This window comes from Pavona decussata, unplaced genomic scaffold, assembly GCF_977016875.1.
Source record: "Pavona decussata unplaced genomic scaffold, jaPavDecu1.1 SCAFFOLD_417, whole genome shotgun sequence".
NCBI classification, from domain to species: domain Eukaryota; kingdom Metazoa; phylum Cnidaria; class Anthozoa; order Scleractinia; family Agariciidae; genus Pavona; species Pavona decussata.
In genome coordinates, this window is record NW_028145779.1 from 512770 (window position 1) to 539342 (window position 26573).

Consider the following 26573-nt stretch of genomic DNA (forward strand, 5'->3'; position numbering starts at 1 on the left):
TTTTTATAGAAATCTTAAAATCCAAGGTGGATGGAATTCGGGGGCTGGCCAGCAGCAATATTGCAACCCCTAGGTCATGTGACGTCATAATCTCATTCTACTGATAAAAGACGAAACAACTGAGTGACTAATACATTTCAAGCATGTTCAACTGTGACAGCTTTAAGGTGGTTTGCCACATTTTCCACCACTTTCCATCACTTATCAGATCGATACTACCACGCTTTATCGGTTGACACTACAATAATGGTGTCAATCACGTGCCTAACAACCTGATTACTTTGCAATTCTTGTTTGCTTTTATCTTGTCTTGCTTTTTTTTTTGCTTTTTTTTTTTTTGAATTGAAAAGTGCCCTAGCAAATCAACTCTTACAAAACTTTGAAACAAACTTATTCGTAACACGAACAATATGTGGTCAAAGTTTAAAACTACAAAGCTGCCCCCAAGATTAAAAAATGCCCGTCATGGAGATTGCAACAAATGGTCTAATTTTTCTGAGGACACGACATCTAGCCCCAACTTCAACACACGTTTTTACGATATTTTGACATTGTTCCACCAAAATAGTGCTTGTTTTTACGAGAAGAAGTACTCTCCTATTTGAGCTATATATGTATGTTCGGCGAGGCAGGGTATGGTTTCTGGACCGTTTTGGTCTGAAATAGGGTATAGATTTTTAACCATTGTGGTCTAAAAGTCTGAAAACAAGTATGGATTCTGGAAACCAGACCTGAAAATAGGTTTGAATTTTAGAGCCCAGGCCCCAGTTGTTCAAAGGCCGGATAACTTTATCCAGTGGATAAGTCACTATCCGACAGTTTCAATCTGTGCATAGATTTCAGTATTTCCTCTTGTACAAGCGAATATGAACATTCTAACCACAGCTTAGTTTGGGAGTGTACAAAAACCTTGGACAACATTTAACGTGAAGTATTTTTTAGACCCTGAAAAGCGCCTTATCCACCGGATAAAGTTATCCGGCCTTTGAACAACTGGGGCCAGGTGTCAAATAGGGCACTGAAAAAAACTGAAATACGGTCAGAGTTTGGGCAATGGAGCGACACACCCCGCCCAAAAATTCTGAGGAGTACCACACCCCCCTCCCCCAGGTGGTTTTCTGATCCAATCGCTATTGATATACAAATTGGCTGATTTTTTTTCCCAATCAAATTTACAGGTTTGCTGTTTGTCATATACCATGGAATAAGATCTTATTATTAATGGCTTTCTGCACATCATAGTTTGCGAAATTTGCAAACTGCAGTCTACAAGCTGTCAGCAAATAGTACTCTGAATACCACATACATTGAGGGATTGATAGATCAGATGTATCCAACGTATTTTTTTTTTTTTTTTTACTTCACCATTAATGAACTTTATTCAAATGCTGGAATACAAATACACTGTAACAATTATTGTAGAAACATAAGCATCACGCACAGTAAATGTAATGTGACATGAATGGCATCCTCAGTCTTCAGTTCATCTTAACCTGTTTCAAAGAAAAGAAACAAGAGACATCATTCATTAAATTAGAGAAGTAGTCAAAACTACCATGCATGTGCTCAAATGGGACCCACCAAACCACAAGATAGATTGTAGTCTATACCAGCACCCCTTCGTTAACCTCAAAAGATGGTATCTTTATTGCATAGCCACCCTTCCATCCAGCAGTAAAAAATAAAAATGGGATTCAAACCTAACTTTTTTTGTTAATCTGACAATTCTGACTCTTGTTAGCTGAATATGTCTGGGTCGACTCTAATTTTAAAACCATTTAAATTTTGTTGGTAATTTTCATGAGAAAAGTGGCGTCTTTGATAACCTCCCTATCCTAGACTAGGTGGGCCCTCTTCGAACAAACTTTTTATGACCAATTCCCTTATTAAAGCTTCATTCATCCATTAGTTCGTTAGTTTCATGGTCATGTTGGTTCGTTCTTTCATTTCTTTATTATTTATTCGCAGCAACGAAATGAGAACAAAAGTATAAGTTACCAGATACAGAAGAAGAGCTTCCTAACAGTCCCCACAAGTTTTGCGGCACCAGTATGTCTTGATGTGATTCATATTGCAATGCGCTATCCAGCTAGGACAATTGGCATCCTTGTCCACACAATCTAAATTAAATATAAATATATGTGTGAATTGGAAAAAACGTGCTCGCTATTGTAGGTTCGGGCGTGATGCCCAGCTTCACAGCTCTGTGCTACTCTAAACGTGAGGGAGCTTGCTGTCCAGCACAAGTCTGTACGTAAGCTTACCCAGAGTGAGGGGAAACTGCTGGGGTAGCTCTCGGTTGTGCGCCAAAAGGTCCGGGGTGGGGAGGGAAGGTTTTTGCACCCCTCAACTCAGCCCAATTTTCTCTCTTTCCTGGAGCAGAGTGACTTCTTGTACACCTCCCCCATTGAGCAGCAGGCTTTTCTCAGTGGATTGGTTGGGACTGACACAAAGCCTGGAGTGTGGCCTAAGAGCACGTGGGTGACTCGTAAGTTTTTGTGAAAGGCAAAGGTGTGGGGAGGGGAGTGTTTGGAGACTACGTTGGGCTGAACTTTTTGTCCCTGTGTAGGTTAAGTGCAAGCATGTTTTTTAAAATGTAGGTAGAAATAAAAATAAATGAAATTTTACGAACGTTGCGCAGCTCGTGACTATGCAGGAAAAGCAGATCTTAGCAAGGAATATTGAAATCAAAGAGAAAATTGGAGATAACCAAGTATTTTTCAGAGATAATTAAGCAAAAATAATTCTAAAAGCATTAAAATACATATCAATGAATGGATTTTTTTCCAAACTGAAGCTTGGTTTTCTCTGAAAAATGCGAGGTTACCCCCACTTTTGTTTTTGGACTTGAAAAGCCGTTGCTAAAATCTTCTTTTTCCGCATAGTCAAAAACAGCCCAAAAATACCTTTGATTTAGGATGCACCGTTCTTAAGAAATTAGGGAGCTTAAGCAACGACGAGGGCGAGGACAACGACAACGTCACCCGAAAATATATCTTTATTTCATTTGTGCTACTTCGCGATTATTTCAACTCGCTTAACTTTTACAAAAGTGGCAAACTATCCAGGGACCAAACTGGTAGGAGTGGCGTTCAAGTTAAAAAAGGAAATGAAAAATTCACCACCGTGTGTTCACGTTCTCCAAAAAACCTAGAATTTGATCATTTCACGTTGTTGTTTTGCAGAGGACGGCAAAGAAATGTACCAAAATGTAAAACGCACGTGCAGAACGATCGTTTTTGCTCATTAAACCTATTGTTTTGCGGCGTAGTCGTTGCTGTCGCCGTCGGCGTTGCGTAAGCTCCATATTAGAGCGTTTCGAACCATCCCGAGATGCGCAGAACGTATGCGCAGTAGCAAAAGAAGACACCGTCCTTAAGTTTTTATTTTGCGCACGTTAGGGAGATTTTACTAAAATGTTAATTGCGCATCCTTACAACGCATATTTTCTTACATCTCAAGTACGCCCACGAGCAAGGCCACATACAGAGCATGCGCTTTGAGACTAAAATGTGGTTTTATCAAGCGAGATGATAAGATAATTTGACCACCGTATGGACCTTACCAGCCCTTCATTAAAGTCAATCCGCTAGGGAGGCGGCGTGGCTCAGTGGTAGGGCGCCGGACTTGAAATCCGGAGGTCCTGGGTTCAAGTCCCGCCTCGGTCACGCTTGTAAATAGCCAGCTGGTTTTCCTCTTGCCAGTTGGATTTTTAACATGTTATGTTTGATTTGATTATTATTTGTTTCCCGTAATTTCTGAATGGAATGCCTGTAAACTAGCTTTGGGTAGCTAAGTGCATTTCTACTATAAACATTTTTTTTAAAGATTAAAATCCAATATTCGTTTCTACTCCGCAACCATCACAGCAGTGCAGTTCCTCTAGAAACTAACCCCTTAGCTTTGAAACGAGGCTTCGTGGATAAATTGTTGGTAATTTTCTTCTCACTGAGCATGACTATTTTATATTATCTTTTGTTAACAAAGTAAATCTCACACTTACTAGAACCACCACCGCTGTTTCCACCACCGCTTCCTAAAATGAAAATTGGAAAAAGAACAAAAAAAAATGAGAACGAGGAGAAGAAAAAGAAGAAGAAGAAGAAGAAGATGACGACGACGACGAAGAAGAAAAGAAAAACAATTCTTTCAGCACAAATCAAATAAGATAATTTAGAGGAGAGCGTTACTCCAATTTATCATTTCTGTTATCGCCAACTGCTCTTCTTGGTCTTCAATAAATGTTTCACCCTTATACCCGTATTTCTACAGATTGTTTTATTATTTTTTTTGTATGCTTGTTTGTTTCTCCAATAAAATCAATATTTCAATGACTTTCAGTGTGGTGCGATGGACACGCATTTGTTCAAACGAATCACATACAAGCGCAAAGTTTGAGATAATGTCTTTCCTCAAATGCAGGAAATCATTATTTGGTCGCCGAGGAGCTTTATCCTGTCGTACGTTCTTGTTCAATTCACCCGTGAATATTTTGTTATAAGGACGTTTTAGCATTATACAGCTAGTAGGTATTTCATCAAATCCACCACGTTTAACCTCTTGCCCTCACATACAAACTCAAATGGGAATTTACAAATATTGATTTTTGAGGAGAGGGAAGAACACGAGCAACTGGAGAAAAATCTCTTGGAGCACGGACCTCTGGAACAAGCAATAGGCTCCTTTTGATATATTAAAATTCAGCTTGTTTATGAGGGCAAGAGGACACAAACAAAGGAAATTCGATAATCATGTTTATTCATTCATGTTGTTTGCGTCATCTGGGCCTCAATATGAAATTTAATTTAAATATTTTGAAAGTAGCCTATTCAACTCACTTATGGCACCGATAGCGGCATTCGAAGCCTGGCCAGAATGGTAGGCTAGTGTTCTCACCACTGCTCTATCCCAACTCCCCAAGTAATATTAGTAGCTGATCGTAATCGTACAGTACGACGAGCCTTACCGCGCGTGGCCACCCAACCAACTTTTTTTTTTACAAGTTGGCCATAAAATACAAAATGACATGTTTTTCAATAATTCGTTTTTGCGTCACTTGCCTGTTGGACTTTGCAAGGAGGTGTGACCGTTAATGAAATTCGCGTATCCTGATTCCAACTTGTAAAAAACGATTTGTTGGGTGGCCACGGTCGCACTGTAAGCATTGAACCACATATACTCGTGAAATGCTGAAAACCTTTCTCTTGTTCAATCATTACACATTTTAGCTTAATTTATACAACAGAAAAAAAAAGAGAAACAGATTTCGCTTCTCACCCATCTTTCCTTTGACCCAGTCTACAAACGAGCCAACCCGAGCATACACAGAGTACGTCATTCCTGGGCACGATTTACTTGTCACCCATGACGTCACACCACGCAGAACCCAGCTTCCATTTTCCTCGCACACGAGCGGACCACCGCTGTCACCATTGCAGACGCTGCTCCCTGCCGCGCCTGCGCAAACCATGGAACTCTCGTGGACGTAACGGCCATTCTTTCGCAAACATGTGTTATGATCAACAACTGGAAGCGATGTTTGTTGCAGTTCGTAAGCAGCTTGGTTTGATTGACCGCTTATTCGTCCCCACCCTGAAAATTAAAGAAGACACGGAAAATTTTGAATTCTCAAGGATTAAAAACTGAAACTCAAAACTCGCTAAAATTTTTGTAACGCAAAGAGAGCCAAAAGAGGGTACAGTTTAATTAATGGATATCAATCACATGGGCCGGTTAAACTAGAGTAGTTATTAAGTCATCATCAAAAATCATCATCTTGTTGCAATTTGGGAGTGCCGGAAATTAGTATTGTTATGGTCTAATGACCTCATACAAATCCTTGTAATTCTGCCTCAGTTTCAAACGTTTAGAACTGAGACAAAGTTAGAAGGATTTGTATGAGGTCCTTGGAGCATAAAAGTCCTAATATCTCACTCCAAAATTGCGATAAGATGCGGATTTTTGGCAAGTAGGCATTTTCCATCACGCTCTTTCCGAACGTCTTAATAAGGCCCCAATTCAAATATTTGTGACGTGACACATAAGTACTCTATGGTGTCATACCTGACGTCCAGCATTTCGCTCCTATCTTAGCACGTGACCCCTGAGTAGGCATACACACAAGGCTGACCTTCGAACTCAGTTTCACTTTCGAGCTAAGCTTCAGAACAGCAATGTCGTTTTGTAAGTGGCTCATGGAGAAACCTGCATGTTTAAAGATTTGAGAAACCTGGTACAAGTCTCCATCTCCGTATCTTTTGTGAGCACCTGTATAAAATTAGAAGAATTGAAAATGAGATAATAATATTTAGCGCGAGTGGTCACACGCTCCCCTAACCGAAACACCTGATACCATGGAATTCAGAAGCTATTGCCTCCTTACACTGAACATGATGTTGTTGGATTTTACATTGGATCTGAAAAGGTCTAATCAGCCAGACCATAGTTAGTAGACCAGACCAATGACTACAGTTAAATGTTGTGCCGCTTGAATTAAAGACACAAATGATGGATCAGAGAAGTAACTCAGCAGTGTAGATTATAAAGTGCTGAAGTGAACCCGTGAATTTCCCACTGAGTGTTAGCCCTAGCAAAGAAATGGGAGGTGACACGAGAAAAATAAAAAATCTTTTTATCTCGGCGGGAATAGAACCCACGACTTCCGAATTTGATCATCCATTACTCTACCGACTGAGCTAAGAAACCAAATGCTTCTAGGCGAGGTTAAAAGATTTTTTCCTTTGCCTCGTGCGATATCCAATTTCCTTACTAGTCCCTGAGATTACACTAAGTGGGAAATTCACGGGTTCAATTTAACACTTTAACATACACACTGCAGAGTTAATTATCTGATCTATCATCAATGACTATAGTACACAACTGAAACTAAGTATTTGATAGTCGAACGACCATTAGCACAGTTGTGAACGCAACTTAGATAGTTAAGGAAATGCAATAACTGCATTAGATACAACTTCGCTTGCGGCGCAATGACTGACAATTTGAAAAAAAGTCTCCAACTTGAAGCCATTTGTTATGTTCGGTCTTTGTGCAAAAAACGACTGTTGAAGTACAAAGACTTCTTACCACCCGAGAGCACAGCTAAATGTGTAACCAGCTCCGGTATCGAATAAGCGGTATCGAAAATTCGATGAAGATATCGACTTAACAAAAGAGCATGGCGATCACATTACCGCTATCGGTGGTATCGCGCATTTGCTAGCTACCGATTTTGAATCGAACAATCCTTGAGTTGAAAAAGTAACAGAAATGAATACAACTAGGACTTACCAGCTGCAACTTTGTAAGAACTGGGACGAGAATCATGATCAACGCAGTGCGCTGCGGTTATCGCGTAATCCTCGCTGATGAGTGAAGCGCCACAAATGTGTCCTCCTGAATACCTGAGGGAAAGCTGCCACGGCCAAGAGCCTGGGGCTGCTGTTGTTCCGCCAACAATGCGAGAATGAGCCGACCTTTTGCCGCAGGAAGCTGCAACGTGTTTCAAGGAAATGACACAGTTGAAGTAAGTAAGTAAGTAAGTAAGTAAGTAAGTAAGTAAGTGAGTGAGTGAGTGAGTGAGTGAGTGAGTGAGTGAGTGAGTGAGTGAGTGAGTGAGTGAGTGAGTGAGTGAGTGAGTGAGTGAGTGAGTGAGTGAGTGAGTGAGTGAGTGAGTGAGTGAGTAAGTAAGTAAGTAAGTAAAGTCCCAGTTTATTTAGGACGGTCCCTCCATTTGCTACTGCGTATATGTTCTGCGCATCTCGGGACGATCCGCGAAACCCTGATTTCTTTAGGACGGTGCCTACAAATTCAAGGGTATTTTTTGCGCGGTTTATAGCTATGCGGGAAAAGAAAACCTTAGCAAGGGGTATTGAAATCCAAAAAGAAAATTGAGGGTAACCATGCATTTTTTAGCGGATAATTTTACAGCTATAATTTGGAAAATAAATTCCAAACGTTTTTATATATTGTAACGCTTTTTAGAATTAAAATGCGTGGTTACTCCCAATTTGTTACCCCCTTTGGTTTTCAAAATCTCTTGCTAAGATCTGCTTTTTCCGCATAGCTGTAAACTGCGCAACGATACTACTGTATTAGTAGGCACCGTCCTTAATGAGAGAAGCATTTAATAGCTCAAAGTTAACAAACCTGTGGTGCTCCAACTTATGTTTGGGGGGAGGGGGGACTACCTTAACACGTTGACTCCTAGTCGGGACACCTCAAACCAGGTTTTTGGGCATCATGTTCCTTTTTCACTAACAATGACATTACTTTTACTACCAGAACCAACGCGTGAAAAGTTGGATATTCCAAAGCTCTGTTAAATTAACATCATAGAAAGGATTGGGCCAGAGGTTCACGCAATAAACCTACCAATTTCCCTCTCAGAATCGGAGAAAAACATGACCGTCCTTCCCAGCCATTGACACTTCCGTTAAAAATTTTTACATTCTCCGATATTTAGCCAGGTAGAACCTTTCTTCAACGTGAACAAAAGGAGCCGAAAGGCCAACAAAGTACTAGGGCTTTACGTGACCTTAAATTACGGTGTTTTGGGAAAAAAAAAAAAAAAAACGTTGAGAAGTCAATGGGTTATAGAGACAATGAAAAGATGCCATTTAAGTTCTCAAAATTTTATATTCTTTTGAAGTACGGAAAGAAAAAAAGCCACGTTTTATACGAGTACTTCGTTTTTATGGGCAGTTTCTTGTTACCTAACAATAACCAACTCTTTATTTCGCCACACAAGCAAAACGTTTACGGGACACCTTGTTCACACAAGGGAGTTTCCAGCCCCCTGTACAGTGGTATTATGGTTTATGCTCCCTTTGGGAAATCACTTTATATCTCTATTTTGGTGTTCTGAGAGCAAATTGGTTTTTGAAAGAGAGAAGGTCCTCAACACAGTTCTGACCAAAACAGTAAAAACTTCCCAGAACATAACCCTTTTTTAGACACGTTTTTTGTAGCAGTGAAAAATGAAATAGTCATCGCTGTTTCCCAAAAGAACCAAAAAGCGATAAAGAAAAAACAATATCTTGGTTTACTTACCATTGGCCAAGTCGGATGCCTCGAGAAAGAACAACAAGGCAAAGACGAACGCGTACATCTTCGTAAGCTCTTGGTGTAATAAGTGATACTACTGTAACTGCTTTCCCTGTTAAATGGTCGAGTTTGTTTTACCAGCTTTCAGGGAGGGTTATCTTACTTTCACACGACAGAAACCTTTTAGACAATCAGCTGCAGTTGCTTGCTACTTTGTTTACCAAAGTGTCTGAATTATTAAAAGGAAAAATCCAAAGCCTTAGTCAGACAGACCCCGTACTGAATTAAATCGGGGATATTGCAAAGTCATTCAAATCAACTCTGACTGAGGTCCCAGCGTTCACAAAGAGAATATGTAAAATTCAAGGTATATAGAGTAATATTGGCAAGTGACTCATTATTTCATTCACAAAGCAAAGCATTTCTTTGAGGCCTTATTTTCTACTCGCTTAGCAAACATCCAGTGTTTTTTTTTTTTTTTTTTTTTCAGAAAGAAAAGGTTTAAATGTCAGTCTAAAACTGAACACTATTCATTATCGGAAAGTAGCGTATGCTTGCTTTTGACACTAAATAAGGCAACTGAATATAGCTTCTAAAGCAACATCTATTCAGCCGGACTTTTCCTTTGTCTTTTCCTACCTGGGCTTGTTTTTGCAGTTGCCCAAATGTATAAATAAGACAAGTTTCCACTAAAACCATTGAAAAGAAATTCAACAAACTAAATATTGTTATAAAATTCGGCAAATACAATGAATGCAATGTTAATGCAGTGTTTAACAGCGCTTTATTTTTGATGTTAGAGAATAAGTTGTTCACCGATCGCTAGTGTACGTGGCCGTTTTTGACATGCATGAGCTTTTTTTCCGATAGTTTTTTTTTTGGGGGGGGGGGGACGGGGGGGGGGGCGGCGGTGGTAAAGTGTTTGCTGCACAACAATAGGATTTGGAAACGATTGCAGACGCCTTGACTGATAAAGAGCTCGACCCATTTCCCACCCAGCCTATTCAAAATAGTAAAGTAGTAATTTGGTGACTTCACGACGTTTTTAAGATTCAACGTAAGCTAATCTGGGTTTAACGCTAGTTGGGTCCAAAAGCTCCAGTATTAATAAGTAATTTGACAAATATAATAAACTCGGCTGCTCTTTTCACAAAGGGGTTCTTTTTCTCCAAGTATTTAAGGACGGTGCCTACTATTGTTACTGCGCATACGTTCTGCGCATTGCGAGATACTCGGGTTTCCTATGGGTGGTGCCTACTAATACAGGAATATTTTTGCGCGGTTTAAATTTATACGGAGAAAGCAGAACTTACCAAATGCTTTTGGTATCTCAAAAGAAAATTGGGGGTAACCATGCGTTTTTCAGAGATAGTTAAGCTTCAATTTAGGAAAAAATCCCATACATTGCTTTACATTTTGGCGTTTTTTAGAGATATTATTGCTTAATTATCTCTGAAAAATGCATGGTAACCCGCAATTTTCTTTTTGGATTCCAATAGGCCTTGCTGAGATCTGCTTTTCCCGCATAGTCATAAGCCGCACAAAAATACTTCGGTATTAGTAGGCACCGTCCTTAAGTTATCAGCACTAGGGCGGTCGACGCGCACAATTAAGTCATGCACTCCGTGGATTTCGTATCAAGACATTTTGAAGCAAATAAAGAATGGTTTCCACTGAGATGGCAAGAAAACCAATAAATTTGTGTACACAGAAAAGCAACAACCAAAAACAAAGGCGTTAAACAAACATTGTGCGTACCACAGTTTAACAGTATAAAATATCCTTGATTCTGCAACTTTGTATTTATATTTGTGGTCATACAATTACAAGTGGTAAAAACAGTGAGGCAGTCTTTTTTTTTCATACCGTTTTCACCTTTAAAGAAATCACCTCAACAGCTAAAATTAACTTTGAAACGACTTTTATTCTGAATAAGATCATCTCTTGTAGGAATATATGTACCTTATGCAGCTAATTTTATTACTGTTCTATCTAGAGATATTCTATAGCTAGTCCCAAAGTGCAGCTCTTGTAGATATTCAAAACTATGAACGGCGCTTTCGTCAAGGTTCGCTGGACATCTTTTCTAACCCGGTGGAGAACAAGGGGAAGGGATAACGATGCCAGTTCCTCCTTTGATTCCATATAAGAATTCGACCCACGTGTACACGTCCCCAAACTCTTCCATCTCTGAAGAAAGACACGATTTAGCCATCTCCTTAATGGTGTCCTCTGCTAAAACCCTGGACCACACATTGACGTTCGACAAGGATCCTTGGAAGGACTGGTTGGAATCGAAGTTTGATCCAATCTTGTCTTGTTCTTGACCCAAAGTCAATGAACCTCCCGCTTTAATTGTGTACCCTTTCTTGAAGTCTTTGCCTTGCGCGCGCAGAGCTCCGTCCTTGAAGAACTGCCACACGCCGTTGCTGTTTTTCCAAGTTACACAAATGTGATGCCATTTGCCGTCATTGGCGGACTGGGATGTTCCCCTGTAAATGATATTTTAAAAATTAAGATAGTTATGTGACACTTGGAAATATTGTAAGTGAATTGCATTCAGTTTTCCACGAGCATGGGACTTCTCAATACCAGAACAAAGATTCCTTTCAAATGCCAATGCGAAAGACATAACCGGCAGTCAGTAAGCGGTGGGCTTTCTTCTGATACCCTAGTCCTCCGCCCCAAATCAATCAATCAATCAATCAATCAATCAATCTTGCAAGCAATTAATCAGTCAATCTTTCAATCAATCAATCAATCAATCAATCAATCAATCAATCAATCAACCAATCAACCAACCGACAATCAAACCAATCAATCAATGAACAATCCGTCGACTTTACTTTTTGTTTTCATGAAAAGTCGTTTGGATGTTCTTGTCTTCAAAGCACTTCATAATTATTAAGCTATAGTGTATTTTGGAACATTCACTCTAAACATGAATTACAATTTGGCCCGAAAGACATCCCATATGGTTACAGCGAAAAGACAATTTGTTTCTGAAACAAATAGCTTGTACGTAATTAAAAGGTTAAATGTGCCATGCCTTCTTTCACTTCCAATGTACAGATAAAATCTCGTGTAGTCAAAGATGAGCAATTCATTGTGTTCGCTTGGTACAGCATAACTGAACGCTGTTCCAGGGTTCGTGGCTGTTGTTTTCATCCAGAAACACACGGTAAACTGAGTCAAGCTGCGCATGCCCCAAATGCTAGCATAGTCGCTAACTCCTTTGTTTGGAAAGTAAAGGGCGTAATCTGTTGAATAAAAAAAACGAAATCTTAATGTTAACAAACGATGAATGAACGGAAAAAGGGAAAAGAAGGGAAATTGCAAGGGAGGGAGGGACGAACGAACGAACGAACGAACGAGCAAATGAATGGACGAACGAACGGACAAATGACAAACGAACGAACGAACGAGTGAATGAATGGACGAACAAATGAATGGAACAACGAACGAACGAGCAAATGAATGGACGAACGAACGAACGGACAGATGAACGAACGAACGAACGAACGAACGAACGAACGAACGAATGAATGAATGAATGCATGCATACATGCATGCATGAATAAATGGATGGACGAACAAATGAATGTGTGGATGGACTGGTATAGCTAGTAAACTTTATCTAACAACGTCAAGTTATATTTTTCACTCTTCAAAGACGAGAAATATGAGCTCACAATATCAGCAACTATTATCTGAAGACCGTTATATACAAAATAGACATAAAAACTGAATTCTGTGTAAAAAGAGAGCAGCTTATTTGTTGATTTTGTTGAGGGATATCAGTAATATATATATTTAGCCAAGCCTAAAAGCGGAGCTCCAATTTTTTTCATAGCATTTATAGAAATCTGCTTTTCGTATGAGCGTAGTAACCTTACCATAGTTTCTCATTCTTTCTGCAGTTATATATATTTTTAGTGCATATGAAGCAAACTTCCCATCGACAATAACAATAATAATGTCATACAGAAGGCAAAATTATTTAATGCTGATTTGTTGTAACAGAAGGCATTTTTTCCTTAATTTTCCTTTCACCGCGGTAAGGAGGAGCTTGTGCCCCAGTCTCGTCCCCAGAGCCCCAGCGCGTCAAACATGGCGGCGGAAGGGGCGAATTTAGTTGTCTTTGGCTCTTTGCTAAGTTGAAGAAGAAGACGAAGTTTTCTAGTTTGGAAGCGATCGAAGTTTTCCTACGCCTCATGTTATTTTTCCTGCGTGACTGTGTGAAAAATGTTCCGTTCTACAGCAAATTTGTTGGGCTGAAGGAAAATTTTTAGTTTGATAAATGTCAAAAGTAGATGGGGTTTTGCTGTGTCGGTGGAAGGCGAAAGGTCCGATGGCTCTGTCAATCAAGGAGGTAAGATAACTTCAAATCTTTATGTATGGATGCACATCTTTGTACTGTTGGATGTGTGTTTTTTTTTTTCTGAAGGAAGAGCAATTTTCTAAAAAAATCTTTGATCTTTAATCAAGATAATGTTAAAATGGCAAGCTGATACGAACAATAGTAGGCCAGTGTTGTTATATGAATTGATGTGGTCGGTAACATAATATGTACAATACTAAGAGATCGTTTCAAACTGCGGGCCAATTGAAAATCGAGTCATTAATGGGGATTTACAAAATATTTTAGATTTCATCGTTTTCTACTCAAATTGAGTGATTTTTTTTTTTTTTTGATGTTCAGGTTCTATTTGAGGGAGATCCACATTGGAGATGTTTGAATACAGGAGAAATATTTCAAGTCAAGTTAGCTTTGGGTCATTTTTCTATTTTCTAATACTGTACTTGTAGCTGATTTATTCAATAAATTGGATTAAAAAGCTCATTTTTTTAAATTTGTTTTTCCCAGGTTGATAGCTATATTCTTGTACACATGAAGTTTTTTTTTTTTGTTTTTGTATGTAGAAACTCAAATTAGGTGCTCAGTTCCATGCCTTTGATATTGATTTAAGAGAGTCAAGATGTCTTTCTTGCTCTCAACTTATCTAAGAATGCAGTATAATTTTCCCATTTGTTTTGGAAGGGATAGGAAAAACATGAACTTTTCATAACTTCCTGTCAATCACATTAATCGTTTTGTTTTGAGAGTGCAAAGTGATACTGTTTTGTTCAGGGAAACCACAGCAGTAATGCATGAGTCAACGAACCCCCCCCCCCCCCCCCCCTCCACCCCGGGACAAGGTGGGGATCTGGAAAAAACCTTGCTCAAATCTTGAATAATATCCCCACCCCTCGGGATCCTTCATAAACTCAAAGCATTACCTAATACCCCACCCCTGGAGTTTTAGCTAAAACTGTGGGCCCCAAAATTATGTCAAGCACAAAATATGTAACACCTTGCACACCTTTTTACCTGTTTCCTACATTGTAAATCCGCTAGTGTAGGTGCGGTTTTACGTAATGTAAAATTTATTTTAGTCTTTTATGTAGGTATATATACAGGTCACTTATGTTGTATTGTAAAACTCCCTGACGAAGTGTGCATTTGTCACACGAAACGTGTAGGACAAAATAAGTCGTTTTACAACTGTAAGAGTTTGCAGACGTGCTGCTCACTAGTTTTATCTAAAAAATTCTTTGACATTGCAGTCTGTTCACAAATCCCCACCCCCTCAGGGCAGCTAAATCTACTAAACGCTTCCAATGCCCCACCATCTCGGGCATGATTTTGTATCAAATCCCCTACTATTCCCTTGTAATCCCCACCTTGTTATGGGGTGGGGGGTGGGGGGGTCAGGGTTTTCGTTGACTTGTACATAATTGTCTGGCTCTTATTCTTGATATTGCAAAGTCAACATGACAATCACTTGTGCCTTTTGCCACTTTATATACAGTCACTTCAACTAAGGTTGTCGGTTCAAAGCATAAAGCTAAAAGACAAGACCGAAAGTTTACGTGGGATTTTTATGAATAAATAATTCATCAAAATCAGTCATGCCTAGAGAAAACAATAGGTTGTAATTAGCAGTACGATGACCTGCACATGCAGGGATGATTTTGATGAAATTATTCATAAAAAATAAAAATCCCACAAAACATTGCGGTCTTGTCTTTTAGCTTTTTCATTTTGATCCGACAACGTTAATTGAAATAGCTGTATATGAAAACTTGTAATGATCAAAACTGGATTAGAGAGTGCATTTGTTGACCTCAATCCTTAGGTTCTCTCTCCTTTGCCAAGTTGGTGATGATATCATCTGCCCCTGCAAAATCTGCAAGGGGTGCCATATACATGTCCCAAGATCCTTTCATTCATGGCAATCAAGGTTGACTCCAATCTGTGTAAGGAGTGCGTTCTTTTGATGTAATTGTTGAATGCAATAAATTTATTCAACAGAAAAAAAAAATGTTTTTGCAGTCCCTAGCCATCTGTAGCTGGATTTTAAAGTTAGTAAATTGCTTGACATAAAATCAAATGTGCAGTTCCAGAAAATATCCATACTCCCCCCACGGAAGGTCTTTTGTTTTGCACCCCTGCTCCCCCTAGGAAATTCCAGTTTAGCTTCATCCTTTGCTTCTAAAATTTTGACTTTTAAGACCCCCCTCCCCCTAGGAATTTCCGATGACCTTCTGTGGGGTGGGTGGGGAGTTTTTCTGGAACTGCACAATAACACTTGGGTAATTAAATCCTCAACTGTCCCTGTCAAAATCTTTACCAAAAAATCCATCATGCAGTTAAGGGGTCAGTTATCCCCAGCAGTTTTTTTTACACGTTGCTACATGAGAATTCACTTGGAGTAAAGTAAAAAAAAAAACACAACAATTAAGGGATAATGAAATTTTGTGCTGTGCAGTGCTGATGCAACTGGGGAATCAGAGAATTATCTCTGGAGTGTAAATTTTTGTGTGTGAAGGAAACCACTTAATAAATTTTGCATTGCCCTAGTGAGTACATTTGGTCAATCAGTGATCAAAATCCTGGGGTAGTGGGTTTGAATCCTGCCAAGATCGAAGAGTTTTTCTTTAACTTGCATGGACCACATTTCCTTACTGAGGTAATACTGAGAAGAAAATTTAACGGTTTCCATCACCACAAAATTTACACCGCAGATTTTATTCTCTGGTTTCTCAATTTAGGTACAGACCTTGCTGTCCTTCAAAGCAAAATCCCAATTGAAGAAGTCATTAAACACTAAACTGCTGCAGCCTCATCACTCAATCCAGCTTATGGATAGCACCTCATCTGAGAAGTCCCATTCATTTTTACACAGCAAGATACCTACCATGTATCATTTAATAAGCATTCTGTAAAAATATTCCTTACTTTACTTTTCATCCTCTGGTTTTTCCGAGAAAAAAAAAAATGGTAGGAAGAAGAGAGTGTAGGTATAGAGAGTTGAGTGTGCATATAACAGTCGTCTTCTGAATTCACAAAATGATGATCAACTAATACTTTGCTTGAAATATTGCAAATTGAAAGCATTTTATTACTTCATTCTTCAAAAAAATCAGTGGTTTAAACTGTTCTTATACAAATAAAGAAGAGTTTGCATAAACCCAGTGGACAGAATGGAAAAGGAAAATAATATTAGTGTTTTTCCTGAATTGTTTCTGAAAAAGGTAAACCAGACTATTTTATAAGGTGTAGAAAACTGTAGCACTGGTTACTGACGTTACAAAACCCATGAAAAATAAACAGTTATTATAGGGTGATCAAAAGTAAGTAAAAGAAAACAATTGACTTGGGATACGTATAACATTTGTTATAATGATATGTAAATCACTACAGTGGAATACCAATAATTGTTTTTAACCTCAAAGGGAAACATAATTTTGTTCCAAAAATAGGAGGTAAAAATCTGACTGAAGCAATCCAAGAGAATTTAAAACAACTATTAATTTGTTCAAAGAATTGGGAGTTTCAAATAACTGAGATTGCACTGTAAAAATTAATACCTGTACATATTTCATAATTCATTACTCACTACCAAGTTTTAAAGTTTTCTTTTAATTAAAAGAGATTGCTGATAGGAAGTTTGATGTTTTATCTTTAATCACAGTTATCAACAGAAGCCAGGGTTTGGTTGCATTAAACATGGCCTGAATATCAGCCACCTCCTCTCCTCTCAATTGAATAGCTATAAGAATGATTGAGTACAGCGCTCTGTTGCTTATAAACACAGCTAGGCCCAGGCATCCTGTAGCCAATCTCTGTTGTACTCACCATACTAGAGCAATAGCCCTACCTGGCCAACTAATCAAATCTTTACTCAGTGAATTTTCTTCTGAGTAATAATGAGATGCCCATTCTATTTGGCTTCTGCCATCATAAACATTTTCAAAAAGGTAAGAAATTTAATACACAACTGGATCTATCGATTGGGAAAGTGCACAGAAACGTTCACACAAGAATGCATAATTTACAAGTTTATGAACTGTTTCAACAAGAATGTCCATTAACAAAGTGATTCTTGAGGCGTACAGTGTTTTCATCACATCTACAGGTATGGATCTGTGATGGTAAATAAAAAGCTTACATCAATTTCTTTTTTGTTACAATTTAAACAACAGGTCTTAAACTCTACCAGAAAAGGCTACACCCGCTGTGTGTGGCTTTTGTGCCAAGGCAGTGGCAGATTCTAAAACAATCCAGAGGGAGGGTACATAATTTATGCAGATGAGGGTCTATGATGATTTTTATTTTTTCCCTTTCATGTTTTGAAAGACCCCCCTCCCCCTCCCCCACCTGATGATGTTCTAAATATTTTTTTTCTGGCACCCCCTCATGAGATATCCTGTAAGCCATTGTAAAATACCTTGCCCACTCCCTCTATCGCCCTTTTTAACTTTAAAACCTCCTCTAAAATGGCTGATACAAGCATTTCTGGAGTATTAAAATTTTATTACATTTGCGAACTTATAATTAACTAATAAATTTCACTTTCAAAAATCCTTTACTAAAAATTAAAAGGATAAGGCTCAGATATTCACTGCATGACTCTAGAGAATGCAGTGGTGTTATGTTGTAAACCACATAATATAAATAGCTGTTTGCTTATAATTTGCCAAGGAATCATTCTAATATTCCTTCATGCAAATACTTACATCGATCTAGCCCCATATAACCTCCTTTTTTGGAAAAAAAATTTCACATCATACAAATTTGATTGTAACAAGACATCAATAGATTCTTTTTAAAATTCAATTCTTTTGGAGATGAAATCCAATAACGAACATTTTTTAATGTGGTCTTTATCATAAATACTGCATGCATGGACAGTATTTATGATGTAGTAATTACTAATTTTTTGAGATAATGCTGTTGTCAAGTCAGGTTCAGAGATGCCAAATTGTCCAGAATTTGGAACTCTAATTACCTCATCAGGATTCATCGAGCACACAAAGACAGTGGCCAGGGGGAAGCTGAAAGGACTTATTCTACAGTTGGAGATGCCATTATCTATGGCAATTCTATAAAATGGGAATTTATATGTTCTAAGATTCCATGAAAAACAGACAAAGGAATTTAGAAGATAACTGTGACTAGCTGACTATGAAAATCACAAACATAAAGAATGGAGAGCATTATGCATGTCCAGAGGCCCTTACCAAACCAATGATATATGGTAATAATATGGGAAAAATGAGAGCCATATATGGCCCATATATGGAAATTCACTGGGTATATTAAATCAAAATATGGGTTTTATAACAAGCACGTACTTTCAACTTACTCCAAGTATGGTGTTTATATGGACACAAAATTAAAGACATCAATTAATAATGTGGGAATAACATGGTTTACTGATTCCCCATGTAATAACCACATTATCTTTCATTTTGAGATACAATGTATATAACAGTTATATGGATATAATATGAATGATAACTATAGTTATGTCATGTGGAATTTATATGGCAGATGTACCCATGATCACTACATTACAAATATATCATGCCGATCACCTGGTGTCCATGCTAATCCCATATATATGGAATTAAGACAACAAATTAATGCAATCTAGTGTCGGCTGAGGAGGATAAAAACCACACTCCCTCAAGCACATATTGAAAAAAAGATCAGCAATGCTTTGAATTATAATTTAGGGGTATAGAATGGTAAAACCCGAGACCCGCCGAGACGCCGAGACCTTCATTTAAAATCCGAGACCGAGACTTAACTACTTTTTCTAAATCCGAGCCCGAGACGTCGTGATGCAAAACGTGTTTTTTACTAACACTGTCGAAAAGCATAGTACGGCAATTTGCGAGCAGAATTTATCCAAGCTTACATGTTTCACAGAAGCTGCAGAAGCGATTGCGATGTTGAGCCGTTTTCAAGATTATTGCTTGTTGTCAATTTAGGACGGTTAATTCAGACTTAATTTTCGCTTGGTTTGCCGAGATTCAAATTTCAAAATGCAGGATTCGAATTCCGAGACCCGTTTTATTTTTTACGAGCTCGAGATTTCGAGACCCGCCGAAAATTTGCCGAGACCCATTACTTTTCAAGGACCATTCTATACCCCTTAATTTGTTCAAGCACAATGCTAGGTTTTACAACGAGTTGGAAACAAGAAATTTATATGGTGGAGTCACAACAACAATGCCAGTTGCTCATGACAATGCAAAGCGCTGCGCACTGACGATGCACCTGTTCTGTCAGATTACATTTTAAAGGGAATTTGTAACAGAGGGGGAGGAGCAGCCATAATAAATATTTTTTTCTTCTTTTGTCAACAGGACCCGGCTAATCATGATTACATGAAAGCATCCAAAAGTTTAGAAAAACATGTCCCCGGCTATAATTATTTTTCTAAAATTTGTGACTATCACTATGATGTTGGAGAGTTATAACTGGAATTTCACAAAGACACCTGCAAGGTTAAGAAAGAGCAGCAATGCGCTTCATGTAAAAATGGTTGGCTGGCTCCACAATGGACAGAATTCCACGCCCTTTCTCGGATAAAGAAAAATTAAGGTACGCGTACAAATTATAAAGTGTTTTTGAATCTCCGGCTACTTCTTTAGGTGGAACAGCACAACCAGTTGATGACTTAATGCCTAGAGCGCAAAAAAAAAATCCTTCAATGAAGGAAAGCTGAACACAGTGAAAAAAATTACAGACTTTTCTTCAACAGTGACTACCTTTGTGGTTTCTGAGGAGCTAGTTAAAATATACCTAGACAATTTAAAACATCTCCATTTCAATCTCCAATTAGATTTGCGAAATCAAGCAACCGTCGAGAAGCGACGAAACCGAGACCCAATATATTATTGGCAAGAGTTACTAATTAAGACCTTACTTCTATCTGGAGTTTTAAAATCTCTGTGTTTTTGGACTTGACCCTTCAGTTGAGTTACTTGAAAAGACACTCCCTTCCACACACTGAGAAAAAGTTGAAAAATGAAAAGAATGGGCTAATTACCAGTCACCTACAAGAAGCAAAGGGACATGTTTTTGATGAAAATGGAATCATGTTTTGATGAAAATGAAATCACACTAGTTTTACACTCGCTTTTAACATTGTTTAAAAAGACTTAACTTCAGCTCAGTCAAAAATACTCCCACGTCTAAATCTTTGCCGTTATACCCTATTATTTTAAGTATTTGTGTTTGTTTTCTGTAAAGATTGTCACAAATAAATGCTAAAATTAAAAATATATAAGCTTATGCCAGAAAAACTTGTCAGTTTATATAAACTGTAAGTTTATTGTCAACGACACTGTGTATAGCGAGACGTTTGTTTGACTGACTATATATTTTACCTGAGAATAAAATTTCTTAAATGAAGCAAAATGGGATGAGATTAGAAAATAAAACTCCAAGGAAAATAACAAACATGGACCGAAAAAACGAGCTCAAAAGACTGCTGTAAAGTTAGCAGTAGCTATAAGTTAAATGAGTTGCATGCTCAACACTGCAAGAAAAACAATATCTTGCAAAACGGCAAAGTTTTGTCAGCAAAAATATACTGTTACATAAATAGATATAAATATACTCGCCTCTTTGGAGAATAAACAGTCCTTTTGTTCCATTGCTGATTTTTTCGTTCGTTTTAAAACGTTAAGTGAGCGTAACGTTTCACTTCAAGAGGAAAAATCCAACATTTCGTCGTGTCGGAACAAGTATAAAAATGATTTCTCTTCGGCCGCTCTTCATGATGTGGCGTTTCCGCCGCTAGTCGCCTTGCTCTTTTTCCCACTGATGGAAGACAAAATTGGACGAGATTACAATATAACTCCAAGGGAAATAATGAACATGGACCAATAAAATTACCTCAAAAGACTACTCTGGAGTTAGCAGTGACTTATTTTATAGTTTATAAGCTTATAATTAAACTGCGTGTCAACACTGCAAGAAATCAATATCTTGCAAAACAGCAAACCAGCAAAGTTTTGTCGACAAAATCACACGAATATACTCACCTCTTCTGAGAATAACCAGTGCTTCTATTCCATTGCTGATTTTTTCGTTTGTTTTACAACGTTAACTGACCGAAACGCTCCACTTCAAGAGGAAAAATCCAACGTTTCGGCGCGCCAGATCGGAGTAAAAATGTTCGGCTGCCGGTGACACTAAATGGGGGAAGGGTGGAACGGCGGAACGGCGAAATTGGGAATGGCGGAAAATCACCCCAAATTCTAAAGCAAGGAAAGGCGGAAAATCACCCTATTAGAAAATAAAACTCCCAGGGAAATAATCAACATGGACCGAAAAAAATGATCTCAAAAGACTCCTCTGAAGTTAGCGGTATTTAGCAGCTTCAGCTTAAATTAAACGGCGTGTTAACACTGCAAGAAATCAGGGGCAAGAAATCAAGATCTTGCAAGAGAGCAAACCAGCAAAGTTTTGTCAACAAAATTACATGAATATACTCGCCTCTCCGGACAATAACAAGTCCTATTTATTCCATAGCTAACTTTATTCGTTTGTTTTACAACGTCAAGTGAGCGAAACGTTTCACGTAAAGAGCAAAAATCCAAGTTTCGTCACGCAGGATCGGAGTAAAATGGTTTCACTTCAAGATTCTGCCAGTCGATTTGTTTTTCCCGCCGTGAGACGTCTTGCTGTTTCTCCCGCTGTCGGTCACATAAATTGACTTTGTATTTTGTTCTCTTCAAAAGATCTTTTTGTTTTCTTAATTAAAGCAGTTGGCGATGCAACTTCCCGCCAAACAAACGCGGTTCGCAGCACGGCTTCACACATCTAAGTTTTCCGGTGGCTGCGTACGGGCGTACGTACGGGCGTACGGATGGACAAAAGTGACGTCATAACCAAACCAAAATTTCTCGCATTCACGGGTTACCAAATTCTCTTAGCTATGGGGCTCCGCACGCACGCCTCCGGCGTGCGGAGCTCCGCTATTAAAACTTATCACTGGTTAGCACCAGATTGCAGTGTTCCTTGCACATATTGTCGTTTGTAAAAATGTGTAAGTAACCTACTTCCAAGTGTTGTATGGTATCCACTGGCGAGACCAAAACAAATGGTTCCAATCCACAAACAGGCAAACAAACCCAGCATGGTTTTCTAGTTCAACCCGGAAAAAGAAAGTAAAATCAAAAGAACCTAAGTTGTTATGGTTTAAATTCAATAAGATGTAACCAGAGTTGCCAGGAATATTGTACAAAGTAACCAGTAACGAAATGGTCATTAAAGCTGTGGTGTGTTGCAATATTCTTATATATGGACAACACTGTCGTTCGTCAACCTCGCTTTTAAGCAATTAAAATTTCACTGGTACGTAAACATAAAACATATAGATTTGCTTTTTTGTGTCTTTACCTAACATCTTTTCACAAGTAGACTAGCCGTTGCATAGCCCTTTCAACTTGATTTTTCTGATTTTTTGGTGCTTCATCCAATAATTCGACTTGCGTGCTGTGATTTCGACTAGTGATGAGAAACAGCAAAAAGGTCCAGAGATTCCAACACCTATGGAAGGAAAATATGGGGGTTTTTTTTAGCGCCGAAGGCGCTCACACGACAAATTTAGTGGCATTTCCTGCATTTTGACATCACTTTTGTTGTATTCTATAAGGTTTTTACTCTTATCACAGATATCTTTGGGCTTTTCTTGGCTGTTGTTAATCCATCTTTTCAGAATCAAACAGGGAGATTTCTTTTACTACTTTTACACCATGGCCACTTCGAAAAATCACGAATAATTGTAAACTTAATGTCCAAAGGCACAAATGCATTCAGTGGGGAGCCACTTTTGGAGCTGCTAAATGGAGTAAAACTGTTGGCCTTATGCGTCTGCACAGCACACGATACTTAAACTTCAATGGAGAGAATCGGCGAGACATTAAAGGATAGGAAAGTGTAAAACGCAACGTTTTACACGCAGATCGCAAAAAAAAAAAAAAATTAAGATAAGCAATTTTTCCCTTGTTTTCAGAATTTCATGATAAATCGGGAGAAGCTGATAAAAGTCCAGAGAGCGGGTGGCAACACATCAAATCGGGAGGGCTGGAATATAACCTGCAGACACTTTCACGGATAATTCTAATTTTCTAACGTGGATTAACCTGTGTTGTGAGGAAAATTGTTGAAAACATATCATTACAATTCTAAATTTTTTTCTGACTTGGATGGGGAACTTGCAAATTCTCCGATAAAATTCCTCGATTTTAACCCGACCTTTGAAAACAAAAAAAAAACTTTTTCCCGCACGGAATTGTTGTTGACCACAGGAACCCTGTCATGGGTCAAAGGTTTCATATTTTCGGCAACATTACAACAGAAAAGAAAGAGCTAATTTATAATTCACTTACACCCTTTTTTGAGTGATCCCTCTACAGATCTTTCCTCTGAGACTGCCTTCAGCGATGGGCCTCTAGATTTGTCCTCCTTGCTTTTTTATGGCTATAATCACTGTTTTAATTGTTTGCACTGAGTATTCCGGCACAATTAGAACCTGGCTATTTCATATAGCGATATAAACAAACAGTGGGAAAGGCACCACTTATATATTTTGGATTAATATCAATCTAAAAATACATTGCCGTTTCGAATATTTAGTTACGGAAAATTATTGTTTGTACAATATCAAGTTCTGTTAAATAAAGGCTGGAATAAGCAATAGCTTATGAAATGCGTTGGATCTTTTTCTGCCGGCTAGAAATTCAAGCACAATCCTGAATAAGTCAACTTTTTTTTTTTGTTTTGTTTTTGTTCTTGTATTTTTTTCCTTCAGATTTTTACCAATAACGCGTCCCCTTCAAATGAAAAAAAAAAAAAATTTGGAACGGCAAAACTTAATTTAATATCTTTCTTAAGTTTGTTTCCCGAGTTAGGAAATTTCAGTCTTTAATAAAGCTAAATCAATTACCTATCACTCAAATTAAAATTAATTAACACAATGTCTGCACCACTTAAAATACAGATGAGTTTTTGCACCGCTCGGAAAATAAATGTTTTCTTGTCTGTTTGAAAGCAAATATTCAATGGTTAAAAAAGTAGTATGGCCCGATGTCGGTTGAAAAATAAAGCTAAAGGTGTTTTTGCGCATTTTTTTTTTTTAATTGACTATGACTAAAAAAAATGACGAAACAAAAGTACACGTAGATCTGAGAATAGTCTCCCTCTAACTATGGTGTGAGCAAGGACTATTGGAATCCAAATTAAAAACTGGGGTTAACCAAGTATTTTTCAGAGATAATTAATTAAGCGACAATAATTCTAGAAAGCTTTAAAATACATAACAATGTATGGATTTTTCTCCAAATTGAAAATTAGTTATCTATGAAAAATGGGTGGTTACTACCATTTTCTTTTTAGATTTCCGTAGCCCTTGTTAACATCTGCTTTTCCCTCATAGTCATAAACCGCGCAAAAAAATAAATAAATAAATAAATAAATAAATGGAATTAGTAGGCAACGTCCTCGAGAAATCAGTTTCTCGGATCATTCCGCGATGTGCGTTAGCAAAAGGAGACCTTCTTTAAAAGGCAATAAAAGACGTTGTCAACGTTTGTTGGAAGCAATAAAAACCTGCTCAACGTTTCACTCGTTCACACACTCTAGCGAGGTTATCGGGGTGGGATTTAAATGATACCTGATAATTGACCCAACGCTTTTAAAACCCGACGATTTTTACCTTGTAGCTGAGAAAAGAACCCCATAATATTAACAGATAGCTGACAAATGGCTTAATGTTTAACCTATAAAATAGCAAAAGAACTGTGCCTGATTGCTGAGAGACCAGTATCCTCCTTGGGGCATTATCATCATTTAGTTCCTTGGCTAGAAGCCCATTCAAAGCAACTTAACTGATTGCAGGGTTGACTCTACAGCAAAGGGCAATTTATCGGGTCCACTAGTCTTCTTCAGGGCCAGAGTTAATACGAGAAAAATGAAACACGGGCCCTGAAGAAGACTTGACTTCTTCAGGGCCCGTGTTTGGTTATGATTTTCACATAAGTGACGTCTGGCACGCGAATTTCTACTTCAAGAGATCCGGCAACCAAAATTATCCAGAACAGTTTGTTTGTGCGTTATGTGGTCCCCTGCATTCAAAAGTTTTCTAATGTTCAAAGCATGTTCACGAAACAAATCAATGACACCTTTGCATTTTGCAATTTTCAAGCCAATTCAGAATAAGTTCAGGGCCAAAACCATTAGAAAAATTAAAACCTTCAACAAAGAGTTTTCATTGTCAAGTCATTTCCCCTTTAATATTTTAAGATATTTTTTTAAGATTTTGTTCCTGAGTTGGAAATCAAAGGCCTTTATGATAATAAAATTAGTATTTTTTGTTTGCTTGCTCATTCAATGAAAACTCCTTGTGGAATATTAACCACAATTAAACAAACAGTTAACACAAAATTAATGAAATAACTGCATTGCTCATTAAAAAAATATTTGCTTTCTTCTCGTTTGCTAACAAATAACCAACGATCTATTTGGTTGGGTGCGAAACAAGATCAGTAGATTAAAAGTCAGCGTGGACCATCCTGCATTTAAATCATTCGGTAAATACGTTGGTGGTCACCTCGTACTCTCGTTTTTAGGGGACACGTATTAGCTCCCCAAAAAACGACCGCGTGGAAGGCGAGTCTTCTCGCTCTACTCATCAGAAGCCAACCTCACTTAGCAGGGAAACAGTCCAAGCTATTGTACTCGGACAGAACCGGCTGAAGCACAAATAAGATTCCTGGGATGCTGCTGTGTGTGTAAATTACGTTTAATTTACTGAGCTCTGTACCGATTAGACAGTTCACAGGGGCGAATTTAGGGAGGGTGTGCGAGGGGGCCGCGTCTCCCCTCCTCCTCTTAAAAAAAATTCTGCTGTAAAGCAGAATCTCCACTGGTAATTTTTTATTGCGGTGAGACTTACGCTCTCGCCACAATTTCCTCGGCCCCCTCTTTCTGGATTTTCTAGATCCCCTTCCCCCCGCCCTGGTTTAGTACACCACATATTTTTGGCAAAACCAGTACGAATGCGATTTCGCATGAAAACACAAACATTTACAGTAACATGATGTTGACTTCCACGTGATGTGAGATTATAAAGTGAGGAATCAATTGCTGGTATCGCCACAGGTCCAGGCCTTGTGGAAGA

The 26573-nt window shown here is 38.3% G+C and overlaps 2 protein-coding genes and 1 long non-coding RNA gene across 3 annotated transcripts; 1 reads left to right on the plus strand and 2 right to left on the minus strand.

Annotated features, from left to right (window-relative positions):
* Positions 1 to 1307: 1307 nt before the first annotated feature.
* LOC146450869 (chymotrypsinogen B-like) lies at positions 1308 to 9185 on the minus strand. The gene is made up of 7 exons (XM_085099895.1): positions 9052 to 9185; positions 7291 to 7491; positions 6064 to 6267; positions 5278 to 5592; positions 4004 to 4036; positions 1999 to 2120; positions 1308 to 1493 (listed from the first exon to the last, which is right to left on the minus strand). Exons 1-6 carry the CDS (start codon positions 9107 to 9109, stop codon positions 2020 to 2022), a joined length of 912 nt encoding a protein of 303 aa, XP_084956021.1. The 5' UTR covers positions 9110 to 9185; the 3' UTR covers positions 1308 to 1493; positions 1999 to 2019.
* Positions 2131 to 4114, plus strand: LOC146450870 (uncharacterized). Its single transcript, XR_014860211.1, has 2 exons — positions 2131 to 2488; positions 4007 to 4114. It is a non-coding gene; the product is annotated as an uncharacterized LOC146450870 (long non-coding RNA).
* Positions 9186 to 10784: 1599 nt separating the features above from the next.
* On the minus strand, positions 10785 to 23935 carry LOC146450871 (neuronal pentraxin-2-like). Its single transcript, XM_085099902.1, has 4 exons — positions 23785 to 23935; positions 22453 to 22537; positions 12095 to 12305; positions 10785 to 11537 (listed from the first exon to the last, which is right to left on the minus strand). Exons 2-4 carry the CDS (start codon positions 22529 to 22531, stop codon positions 11132 to 11134), a joined length of 696 nt encoding a protein of 231 aa, XP_084956028.1. The 5' UTR covers positions 22532 to 22537; positions 23785 to 23935; the 3' UTR covers positions 10785 to 11131.
* Between the last annotated feature and the right edge of the window lie 2638 nt (positions 23936 to 26573).

Coding starts and splice junctions, on each gene's coding strand:
- LOC146450869 (XM_085099895.1), bottom strand. CDS start 9,109: ATGTACGCGTTCGTCTTTGCCTTGTTGTTCTTTCTCGAGGCATCCGAC. Junction 5,593..6,063: donor AGCGAAATGCTGGACGTCAG/GTATGACACCAT, acceptor TTTAATTTTCAG/GGTGGGGACGAATAAGCGGT. Junction 4,037..5,277: donor CTGGGTCAAAGGAAAGATGG/GTGAGAAGCGAA, acceptor TTTTCATTTTAG/GAAGCGGTGGTGGAAACAGC.
- LOC146450871 (XM_085099902.1), bottom strand. CDS start 22,531: ATGCTGGGTTTGTTTGCCTGTTTGTGGATTGGAACCATTTGTTTTGGT. Junction 12,306..22,452: donor ATACCATACAACACTTGGAA/GTAGGTTACTTA, acceptor TTTATTCAACAG/ATTACGCCCTTTACTTTCCA. Junction 11,538..12,094: donor TACATTGGAAGTGAAAGAAG/GCATGGCACATT, acceptor TATCATTTACAG/GGGAACATCCCAGTCCGCCA.